Source organism: Panulirus ornatus, chromosome 1 (genome assembly GCF_036320965.1).
Source record: "Panulirus ornatus isolate Po-2019 chromosome 1, ASM3632096v1, whole genome shotgun sequence".
Taxonomy (NCBI): domain Eukaryota; kingdom Metazoa; phylum Arthropoda; class Malacostraca; order Decapoda; family Palinuridae; genus Panulirus; species Panulirus ornatus.
Genome location: NC_092224.1, coordinates 64,307,129 through 64,319,254, shown reverse-complemented (window position 1 = coordinate 64,319,254; position 12,126 = coordinate 64,307,129). Strand labels below are relative to the sequence as shown.

The following is a 12,126-nucleotide window of genomic DNA, read 5'->3' as shown; positions in this document are numbered from 1 at the left end:
CATCCAGGCCCCACAAAACTTTCCATGGTTTACCCCAGACGCTTCACATGCCCCGGTTCAATCCACTGACAGCACGTCGACCCCGGTATACCACATCGTTCCAATTCACTCTATTCCTTGCACGCCTTTCATCCTCTTGCATGTTCAGGCCCCGATCGCTCAAAACCTTTTCACTCCATCCTTCCACCTCCAATTTGGTCTCCCACTTCTCGTTCCCTCCACCTCTGACACATATATCCTCTTTGTCAATCTTTCCTTACTCATTCTCTCCATGTGACCAAACCATTTCAAAACACTCTATTCTGCTCTCTCAACCACACTTGTTTATATTACCACACATCTCTCTTACCCTTTCATTACTTACTCGATCAAACCACCTCACACCACATATTGTCCTCAAACATCTCATTTCCAACACATCCACCCTCCTCCGCACAACTCTATCTATAGCGTACGCCTCGCAACCATATAACATTGTTGGAACCACTATTCCTTCAAACATACCCATTTTTGCTTTCCGAGATAATGTTATCGCCTTCCACACATTTCTCAACGCTCCCAAAACTTTCGCTCCCTCCCCCACCCTGTGACTCACTTCCGCTTCCATGGTTCCATCCGCTGCCAAATCCACTCCCAGATATCTAAAACACTTAACTTCCTCCAGTTTTTCTCCATTCAAACTTACCTCCCAATTGACTTGACCCTCAACCCTACTGTACCTAATAACCTTGCTCTTATTCACATTTACTCTCAACTTTCTTCTTTCACACACTTTACCAAACTCAGTCACCAGCTTCTGCAGTTTCTCACCCGAATCAGCCACCAGCGCTGTATCATCAGCGAACAACAACTGACTCACTTCCCAAGCCCTCTCATCCACAACAGACTGCATACTTGCCCCTCTCTCCAAAACTCTTGCATTCACCTCCCTAACAACCCCATCCATAAACAAATTAAACAACCGTGGAGACATCACGCATCCCTGCCGCAAACCGACATTCACTGAAAACCAATCACTTTCCTCTCTTCCTACTCGTACACATGCCTTACATCCTCGATAAAACTTGTCACTGCTTCTAGCAACTTGCCTCCCACACCATGTATTCTTAATACCTTCCACAGAGCATCTCTATCAACTCTATCATATGCCTTCTCCAGATCCATAAATGCTACATATAAATCCATTTGCTTTTCTATGTATTTCTCACATTCTTCAAAACAAACACCTGATCCACACATCCTCTACCACTTCTGAAACCACATTGCTCTTCCCCAATCCGATTCTCTGTACATGCTTTCTTTCACCCTCTCAATCAATACCCTCCCATATAATTTCCCAGGAATACTCAACAAAAATATACCTCAGTAATTTGATCACTCACCTTTATCCCCTTTGCCTTACATCCTCGATAAAAACTGTTTACTGATTCTAGCACCTTGCCTCCCACACCATATATTCTTAATACCTTCCACAGAGCATCTCTATCAACTCTATCATATGCCTTCTCCAGATCCATAAATGCTACATACAAATCCATTTGCTTTTCTAAGCATTTCTCACATACATTCTTCAAATCAAACACCTAATCCACACACCCTCTACCACTTCTGAAACCACATTGCTCTTCCCCAATCTGATGTCGTGTACATGCTTTCACCCTCTCAATCAACACCCTCCTATATAATTTCCCAGGAATACTCAACAGACTTATGCCTCTGTAACTTGAGCACTCACCTTTATCCCCTTGGCTTTGTACACTGGCACTATGCATGCATTCCGCCAATCCTCAGGCACCTCACCATGAGTCACACACACATTAAATATCCTTGCCAACCAGTCAACAACACAGTCACCCCCTTTATATATATATATATATATATATATATATATATATAATTTTTTCTTGCATTCCGCATTAGTCAAGGATCACCAGGGACAGACGACTTAATCGTACAAAAAAAAAAGTATAACTCCATTTTTTTTTCCCGTGATAATAAAGGGGAAGAGGATTTTTACCCTTCCTCCCGCTCCCACCCATGAGCTGGCACTGAAGGTCGAGGTAGTTAAGGAACTCCCTTTGACCCTTGTCTCCCGTCATTTGTATCATTATTATCATTATCATCATTATCAAAACATAATTTAGGTCCCCCTTCATGAGACTCCTGCAGTTTCAAGAGGCGAAACATTCAAAGGGAGAGAAATGATAAGATTCCTTTGAAGTGATAATGTCCTCAACGAGACTAAATTTTCGTTTGTCAACTGGTGATGACACAACTTCGCCGATGATGAATTTTCATTCGCAGTTTATAATTTGATTTGCATTTATCTGGTAAAAATCTAAATTTCAATTTTACCACGGACAGCACATACAGCATAGTTATATATATTGATTTCCGATGTGGTCCTCAATATACAGTTAAGGCAAGGAATAATATTAGAGAGCAAAAATACAGCTATGCTACATACAAAATACATTGGTTTCGCAACGACTGAAAACTGATGTCAAAGAGCGAACACAAGCAGAGGCTAATATATATATATATATATATATATATATATATATATATATATATATATATATATATATATATATATATATATATATATAATGCACATGTAAATATCTACTGCGCCTGAAAAAATGTTTTCCTTGCATCTAATATCATGTACACATTATGGCGGTATATGGCAACTATTAAGAACATGGTTCTATTTGCTTCAAACAATTCGAGCTAAAGGTTCGAACCTTCTACGAAACAGCACCCAAGGCTCATATGATTCGTACGGCCCAGCTCCAGACTCCTGGGTCCGGACTCGCGAGAGGTGTCAGTAGTGCAAATTCAACCATGGAGGTTGGTAGGGAAGCAGTCGTGTGGCACTTACAAGACAAATTTAAGCAATATAAACAGAAAGGTAAACTGTACGATGTTCGAATTGACGAGTCCGGTTTGACAGTGTCGAGTGAAGAGGATGGCATGTTGTGTAAACGAAAAACTCAAGTGTTGAAGGCCTCAGACTTAGCTGGCTGTGTTTGCATGAAAGCAGGAGTTCAGGAATCAAGGACTCACCTGGCTTACTTTACACTGTACGCTTATCCATTGTCAGAAAATAAGAAAAAAAGAACGAGACTTACTCTCACCTTTGAAGTAGACAAAGAGGACACTTTTGAGAAGAACTTAGAAATTGCGAATACTTGGAGAAGTGCAGTTCACGCAGTTAGAAACTTTGGTGAGTGTGCTTTGCTGAGTTCTCTGCAGACTGCGTTATACAAATAAATGATTGGTGAATGCTTTAAGGAAGTCAGTGTACAGGCTTGTTTTTGTGATTTCGGGGACTGGTAGAAATCGAAAGGTTCAAGAGGTAAAGAACATATCTGTAACTTGTTTAGGTAGAGATTACTTCATTGTTAGTGAAAGCAAATGATCTAGTATGATTAGAAAACCATATCGCTATGATTAATATGGCTTCTTTGCTAAACTGTTTTGCTTGGTGCAGGAGATACTGGCTGATTAAAGCCTAATAATGATTAATAAGAGAAAGATCTGACTTGTTATTCAATTGAACTTATTGATCAGTCAGTAAATGGTAAATGTTAGTTCCTTGTAGTTTTTCTGTAAGTTTTGGGTATGGTTCCTTTGCAAGCGGCGATTTGTATTTCTAAATTTTTCTGTCAGGAAATGGCACTGCTTAGTACTATGTTGTGTTAAAAGTGGAGCCATTGAAATGTAACCCCAACCTGACAAGTAAAAAAACATCTTAAGCTGATTTTTTAGGCTTATGTGCTTTCTTGACCACTCTTGGTCAGGTATCCCTAAGCACCAAAAATCAATTCATTTACAGAAATACAAAGGAGTATAAGAGGATAGCAGTAAGATCAGTGTAATGCACATGTAGGAAGCCCATTTGATTAGTGAATGTTTTACATTTAGAGATTACTGCTTTTCAGGATGTATTTTTATGATTACAGTTTGTAATATCTATTCCAGTGATGAGACACCATACTTTTTAGTTTACTGAGATTCACCAGATGTTGCAGTGTCACATGTGGTGAATAATAGAGGTATTCTCTCCATCAATGCAACACTGCTGATTGCTGCCTAACTATCCAGAATGGTGTCATGACATGCATTTGGTACATTTGCCCTGTAGATTCTCAAAATACACTAAGAAAAGAAAAACAATGCCATAATTGATATAATTAAAGGAGGGGCAATTAAGACCACAAAATCCTAGAAGGTATGGTTCCCAATTTACATTTGGAAATAACATTCAGCAGGCATGACAGGTATGGATGACTTTGTGAAATACCACTTCTGATGTCCAAAGGTGCGATATGCACAAAAAGCGAGAACACCTGCAACATCCAGGGCCAAGACTTCAACACCTTGCCTGCTATCATCAGAAACACCATGGATTGCACAGTTGAAAGTTTAAGAGTGTACTGGACAATTGCCTACAAAGTGTCCTAGACCACCCAGGCTGTGGGGGCTATGTGGGCATGCAGACAGCAGCATCCAACAACCCATCCCAACAGTTTGGGCTCAGCTCATGCCCTGGGAGTAAAAGACCCTGGAAGACTTCACCAGGTATTCACTTTATATCCTTTTGATTAGTTTGGTTGTTTGAGGCTAAAGTTTACAAATTTGCATACACTACACAGCAACTAAGGAGGTATTTTACCAGTACTACCCACATGGGTATTGGGACAGTTAGTGATGCCTGCATAGTGAGCCAGCACTTAGATGGCTCTCAAGTTGCATCCTCTGACCCAGGTAGCTGTCTTTTCTTTCTGCCTGACCCACATGTGGACTACTGGCATGTCCACAAACATAGTCTTTTCTTGTCTTACATAATACTTGACAACACTGAACTCACACAGCTCTTTCTTCGTAACTCTAGACTACCTTGTGGTGAGCACTATGCACTAGCCCAGCCTTTTGGCAAAATGAAAGAGCAGAAAATAGAGGTAGAAGGTAGGAACATTAAGGCAGGAGCATTAAGCAGAAACATTTAGTGGAAGTAGTAGGTAGGAACATTAGATAGAAGTAGTCAAAGTTCCCCCTCTGCCTGTTAAGGGTTAGGCATTAAAGGCTAAGAAGTGGCATTGGAGTTCAGTAGTTATGGAGACTATTGCCATGGCCACCCCCTTGATGGAGTTCCAGTTGGGAACAAGCATCAAGGATATAGGTAGGTAGGTAGTTCATCAACTAGATGGTATAGTATATTATACTTTATTTTACTTGTAGGCAGTACGTTAAAAACACCTATGTTTCTACACGTATATATATACTGCATGATTGTATTAATGGTACCTTTTGATTTAATGGTGTCATTTCAATCACTTGCCTCTGATGCTAATTTCTGACTGCAGACTGGGGACCATGGCTTCTGGGATTTTTAAGAGTAAGTTATTCTGTATCTTCTCTCCAAGCTCCAAAGAATAGAGGCCATGTATTTTCAGTAATCTTAGTGTTTTTTTTTTTTTTTAATAGTTATTATGAGCTGTAAACAATACACATTTTCTGACTCATCAGTTTTGCTTGCTTTACAGGGGGATCTCTGCACACATCAGTATTTTAGTCTGATGAGTATGTACTGGGAAGAGTTTCATCAGTTTCTCCTCTCCTGTCATGAAGCATTACAAATCCATCCTACCATATTATGAAATGCAGTAGTTCCTTTGTTGTGAAGGCTCAAGCTAATGTATCACATATGATTACTCCCAAATTTTTTCACCTTTTTTCTGTAATATGATTATGTCTGTGTATGTATATGTATATCCCTGGGGATAGGGGAGAAAGAATACTTCCCACATATTCCCTGCGTGTCGTAGAAGGCAACTAAAAGGGAAAGGAACGGGGAGGCTGGAAATCCTCCCATCTCATTTTTAATTTTCCAAAAGAAGGAACAGAGAAGGGGGCCAAGTGAGGATTTCCCTCAAAGGCTCAGTCCTCTGTTCTTAATGCTACCTCGCTAACGTGGGAAATGGCGAATAGTACGAAAAAAAAATGTTGAAATGAATAGGTATGTATATGTACATGTGTTGGTGTTTATGTATATACATGTGTATGTGGGTGGGTTGGGCCATTCTTTCAATCTGTTTCCTTGCACTACTTTGCTAACACGGGAGACAGCAACAAAGTATGATAAAAAAATAATTGTAATTTTTCATATATGATATTATGTAGGAGTTACTGTACATATACTTCCCCAATAACAAAGCACTGTATTTCCGTAATATGATTAATTTTTACAAGTTTCCGTACATTTTCCACTCAATAACAAAGTGCAGTAATAGAAACTTTGCCGAGCAGCATGTTAATTTTAATGGCCTACAGGAAGACCTAACTGATGTTTGATTAGTTCTATCTGAGAGCTTCTTTAACTGAGATTTTCATGCATTCTTTATCTACCACAATTTTTGTTACAGTGTTTTAGTTTCTGCATGCACCAACATCAGATCTAGGGCTTTGCCCTATATTTAAGGGGACTTTCAACTTGTAAGGCAAAGACTTAAAAGTTGTCAGCACTTTTGAAATCATTTTGTAATCTTAATTTTGCTGACAAGTGGGGCCAGGGGTTGAAGCCCCCAGTTGGGATTAAGCATAGTTGGCTGATGTAACAGTTTTAATCCAACATTTTGCTCTGACTTTCAAGGCCTACAAATTTTTGGAACTTATTTTTTGCTTTAATTTAGTTTTTGGTGGTACATTTTATTGCCTTGGCATTGTCCAACATTTTAAAAAATTTTGCACTGTGATAATAGCACCAAAGTTTGCATTTTCAACTTTGGTGCTCTTAAAATAATATCTGTGCATTTTAACATAATGTGTGATTTTACTGTAAAATCAGCTGGTCTTCTCATGTCAGTAACATTACATTGATGACTAAGAATGATAAAGATACAAAACAATTATCTCTGTAATTATGTAATTGTTCAACTGACATGAAATTTGAAATATTTCCAAAGTTAATGATAAGATCTAAGAGTTATAAGAATTAATCCACTAATCAAAATCACTCCTCTTTAGTAAACTGTGCTTGAAATGTGTGTTTATGTATATACATTCTTTTTTTTTACCTATATTTACTGTGTGGGGTGGAGGGATATGGCATTCATGCAGCCTCCATCCCTTAAATGTTCCTGACAGTCATGTCCTAAATTTAAGTATGCTGTCTGAAGTAACCATTTCCTCGGTCATCTTATTCCACTCATCCACTGCTGTTATACCTTAAAATTACTTCTTCATAATTTTTTTTTAACAAGGAAGTATGTATACGTGTGCATGAAAGTAATGAACATATGCATGTGTGTACACATACATTTATGTATAGATGCATACTTGTTCTATGTTTAAACATCTACACACACACACACACACACACACACACACACACAGGCAATTCTAATAATAATCAAAAATTAATCTCTTCTGCAGAGTGTGTGGTGGCAGCCAACAGAATAACTGAAAGTGTTTGGGGGTGGCAGTAAATTTAATCATGATTTCCAAAAAGTTCATGTTTGTTAACACTACATTACCATCAACGTCCCAACTGTCAGCCGACAAAAAACAGGAAGTGTCACTTGCCAGAAAGTAACAACAGAACCACTGATAAGTCCACTCTTATCCACAAGGAAATCACTGGCACAGGTTACTTATCATTTGCCAAAAACTTTGTGAAATTTGGTAAAATACAAAAACTGCTAAATATAGTACAACTGAATACTGTAGACTTGATGAAGGCAGTAGTGTTGACAATCTTGTTGGCAATGAGGCTAAGGGGCATACAAAATGTATACCTGAGAAGACAGCAAGGCAAGCACCCACCACCTGGGACAAGGAAGGGCCAGTTGCAAGCAAGGCAACAGATCTGTTATAGAGTGCTGAAAAACCTACTGGTGAAACATGCTTTTACTGTAGACAATCAGCGACCATTGAAACCCTCCATAAAGCAAGTGACATTTCAAACTGACCAATGTGTCAGGGGGCTGTGCAACACTTCTTGGGGACACTGGACTTCTCCATAAAGCTGCAACATTTCAGACACCAGCTTGATAAGGCCTCTATGGCTCTTGCTGGGGGCAATGAACCCCTTGCTCAACTCAGTGTGAGTGACTTTTTTGCTTTATTCACTTGTGTAATAGCAGTCAATTAAGATGCACGACATGTAACAGACAGGAGATACACTATATCTGACATTGTCTACACTGATTTAGTGATATACATCAAGGAAACAACAGGAAGAGGGTAGTGCACCAATTTTTAAATTGTCAGACCTTGTTCATGTCAAGGATGGAAGACTTTGGAGTTGAGCCTGAGAGGAAAGTATGCATTATGCATCAAAAGCATAAGTTACTGGCTTAGATTTCAGATTAGTGGGCAAACAATGAGGGCTGAGATATTCTGTTGTCATTTGGTGAAGATATAGGCACTGCTTTAGCCAAGATTGTGATACTTATGCTATTGTTCTTGCAAGAGCAGCACATATTGTTCAAAAGCACATGCTTCATGATCTGAAACTGTGTGTATCCAGTCTGCTCCTTCTTCTAGCCAACATGGTGGTTGAAGGCCCTAGCATTAAACAGCAAAGTCATGCAGCACCAGCAACCAGTGCTATTCCCCAGCTAGTGAAATTCAACAGTGTTCAGCATAAGTACTCAAATACTGATGCCTTTACTTGCTAAAAACATCAACCAGGAGACACCAGTTCCAACTTAAATAGGTTTGATGTTGCAGGCACAAACTTGCAAAAGAGAGCTGGTAAACAGGTTATCACACCTAGGCCTCATCAGAAAATATGACCATGTTCTTTGTCTCAGTATGGATGGGCAACAGTTTACTTAGATGTATCAAGTACAAGACATTTTGTCTTTTAACATTGCATGGCAATGTATTTCCACATACTCCAAACAAACACTGAAACTACTGCAAAAGACTCCTTACATGGATCTAGTATCTCACTACTGTGGCATCTGGCTTTTGTTGGTGAAAGAACTGACCATACTTAAGTCACCATTTATGCATCTCCAGTAGCCTCTAATATGAAAGGTTCATCCATGTCAGCTTCAAGTATAATGTTCCTAATCAGGACCAACTAGCATGAGAGAGGAAAGTGTGAGCGAGTGGAAGGCAGTATCTATCTATTTATCTATATCTTTGATGCCCATTCCATTTGGGAACTCCCTCAAGGGGATGGCCATGGCCAAAGAGTCTATAACTACTGCAGTCCATTGCCACTTCTTAGACTTTAGTGCCTTACCCTTAACAGGCCACTGGCGGAGGGCAACTGTAGCACAGTGATTTCTGAGTCCTACCCAGTGTTCTTACCAACTTCTACTACCTAATGTTCCTACCAGCTACTATTATCTAATATGTCCACCTTATATTCCTGCCTAATGTTCCAACCAACTACTACTATGTAATGCTAATTACCCTAATTATTGTATCTATTGCTCTTACCATTTCGCCAAAAGGCAGGGCTAGCACAAAGTGCTCATTGCACGAAAATCTAAAGTTGCAAAGAATGAGTTGTGCAAGTTGAAGTTCGGTTAAGTGTTAAACGTGACAAGGAGAGATTTTATGTTTGTGGACAGAATGCCACCAGTCCAAGTGTAGATGAAGCAGAAGGAAAGGACAGTTACATGGGTCAAAGGAGTGCAACTTGACAACCACTAAAGGGTTGGCTCATTGCTTAGCCATTATTAACCCTACCAATGCCCAGCTGGGTAGTACTGGTAGTATACCTCCCTGAGAAAAATCCTGATAATGCAACTCTTCCCTAGGAAATTCAAACATGCCATGAAATGGTCTCTTATCGTTATAAGAAAGAATGCCTGAACCACAAAGGCTGACCTATAAAGCACACCCTTATGTTCTTGTAGTGAATGTTCTGGCAATTAATCTTGACTGACTGGATTTGATCATCTTCACAACCTTGCATTAGAGAAACAAAAATAACTTATGGAAAGCTAGCTATCAAAATGTTTTGAAGTATTCAATTAGTTTTCTTTGACATCATTTTGTGTGTAACACAATCCTCCAAAAAGGCAAAAGCAAATGGATCTGCATATACTTATATGAACAAGGTAAACAACACCTTCAAATTACTACTTACTCATGTCTGCATCTTGTTGATGCGTATCTATTGTTTCGTGAGTCAATGTGGGGCACTGAAAATTAACACAAAAACAAACTATCCTTACATTCTCATTTGCACAGCATCAACACAAAAGATGATCAGTTACTGACTGAAAAAAATTTTTAATTTTAGACAAGGTCCAAAATGTACCATTTAAGAATGGAGTAATACCAAGCTGAAAATTGTTGTAAACTTCACTTGCATGCATGTGCAAAAAAAACAATGTATGTTAAAGCAATTTATAATGTTGTTATTATGATGCTCAGAGTATTAATGTAATTTGATGTATGTATCCTTGTAATGGGTCATATGTGTACCTGTATCTATCATGAGAAAAAATGTAGATTGTAATGAACGACTATGTAGGCCATAGTATACTGAACATACACATTTTTTTTTTTAATACTCCCAGAAACTGATGACGTTTGAGAGAAGTTTGTGGCATGTGAAAGGTGGGATATGGGTAGATGAGAAAGGACAGTGAATTGTGGGATGATGAAGTAAAGTTGCTAATGATAGAGAAAAGAGAGGTTTATGGGCAATACTTACAGAGAAGAAATGCAAATGATTGGGAGATGTACAAGAGAAAGCAGCAGGAGGTTAAGTGGAAGCTACAGGGACTGAAAATGAGGGCAAGTGAGAGCTAGGGTAAGCAAGTATCCGTAAACTTCCAGGAGAATAAGATGTTTCCTTAAGAGGTTAATGGTATAGAAAAAAAAAAACATGAGTCCAAATGTGTTATTTTGAAGTATTGTAGAATAGGTTTGATAATAGGATGTTAAATGTAGTTTCAAGGTCTGGGAGGTATGCGAAGCAAGTCAGTCATGGAAAGTGGTTTGGAGAAGAGAGAAAAAGTGGTAAATGCCTTGCATGAGATGAAATGTGGCAAGACAATTGGAGTGGATAGTACTGTATTTGAATTGCTTTAGAGGGGGGATGACTGTGTTCTTGATTGGTTAGTTAGAATTGTCAGTGTTTGTAGAGATCATGGTGAGATGTCTGAGAATTGGCAGAATGCATGTATATTGCCACTGAGTGTTCAAACTATAGAGGTATAAGTTTGTTGGGTGTACACAGTAATTTATGTGGTAGAGTGGTGACTGAGAGGGTGAAGGCATGTACAGAGTATCAAAATGGGGAGTAACAGTGTGGTTTCAGGAGTTTTAGAGAATGTGTGGATCAGTGTTTGCTTTAAAGAATGTGTGCAAAGTACTTAGAGAAATAGAAGGATCTGTATGTAGTATTTAAGGATTTGGTGAAAGCATATAATAGAGTTGACAGGGATGCCTTTCAGAAGGTCTTACAAGTATATGGTGTGGGGAAAAAAAGCTACTGAAAGCAGAGTAGTTTTTATCAAGGGTGTAAGGTATGTATATATGTAGGATGAGAGGAGAGTCAATGGTTCCAGATTAAGGTTGGTCTGTGGCAGGAATGTGTGATGTTACCATGGCTCTATAATATGTTTATGGATGGGCTGGTGAGGGAGGTAAATGCAAGGGTCTTGGAGAGAGGAGTGAATATGCAGTCCATAGGGAGTAAGAGGGCTTGGGAAATGAGTAAGTTGTTTTTTGCTGATGATACAGCACTGGTGGCAGATTAGAGTTAGAAATTGCAGAATCTGATGACAGTTTGGGAGTGTGTATGAAATTTCAAAAGGAAGCTGAGAGTAAATGTTAATTAAAGCAAGGTTATTAGGTTTAGTAGGGCAGAGGGACAAGTCAATTGGGATGTGAGTATGAATGTAGAAAATTTGGAGGAAGTGAGGTGCTTAAGATACATAGGAGTGGACATGGCAGCAAGTGGAACCATGGAAGCAGTAGTGAGTGATAAGGTTGGTGAGGAGTAAAGGTTCTTGGAGCACTGAGGAATATGTGGAAAGAGAGGTTATCTGGGAGGCCCAAACTGGATGTTTGAAGTTATAGTATTCCTACTGATGTTGTTTGAACACGAGGCATGGTCTATAAATGAGGATGTGTAGAGGAGGG

The 12,126-nt window shown here is 39.1% G+C and overlaps 1 protein-coding gene and 1 long non-coding RNA gene across 7 annotated transcripts in view; both read left to right on the top strand.

Annotated features, from left to right (window-relative positions):
- Positions 1-2,747: 2,747 nt before the first annotated feature.
- The window catches only part of LOC139749153 (sphingosine kinase 1-like), a 148,470-nt gene continuing 139,091 nt past the window's right edge, over positions 2,748-12,126 (top strand). For all 6 annotated transcript variants that reach the window (XR_011712894.1, XR_011712893.1, XR_011712895.1 and 3 more), the window contains exon 1: positions 2,748-3,229. Coding sequence is in view for 3 of the 6 variants with exons in the window: in XM_071662822.1 (XP_071518923.1) it covers positions 2,776-3,229 (454 nt within the window). In the remaining 3 variants the exon portion in view is untranslated. The remainder of the gene's footprint in view (positions 3,230-12,126) is intronic.
- On the top strand, positions 3,237-7,048 carry LOC139749180 (uncharacterized). Its single transcript, XR_011712898.1, has 2 exons — positions 3,237-3,361; positions 5,553-7,048. It is a non-coding gene; the product is annotated as an uncharacterized lncRNA (long non-coding RNA).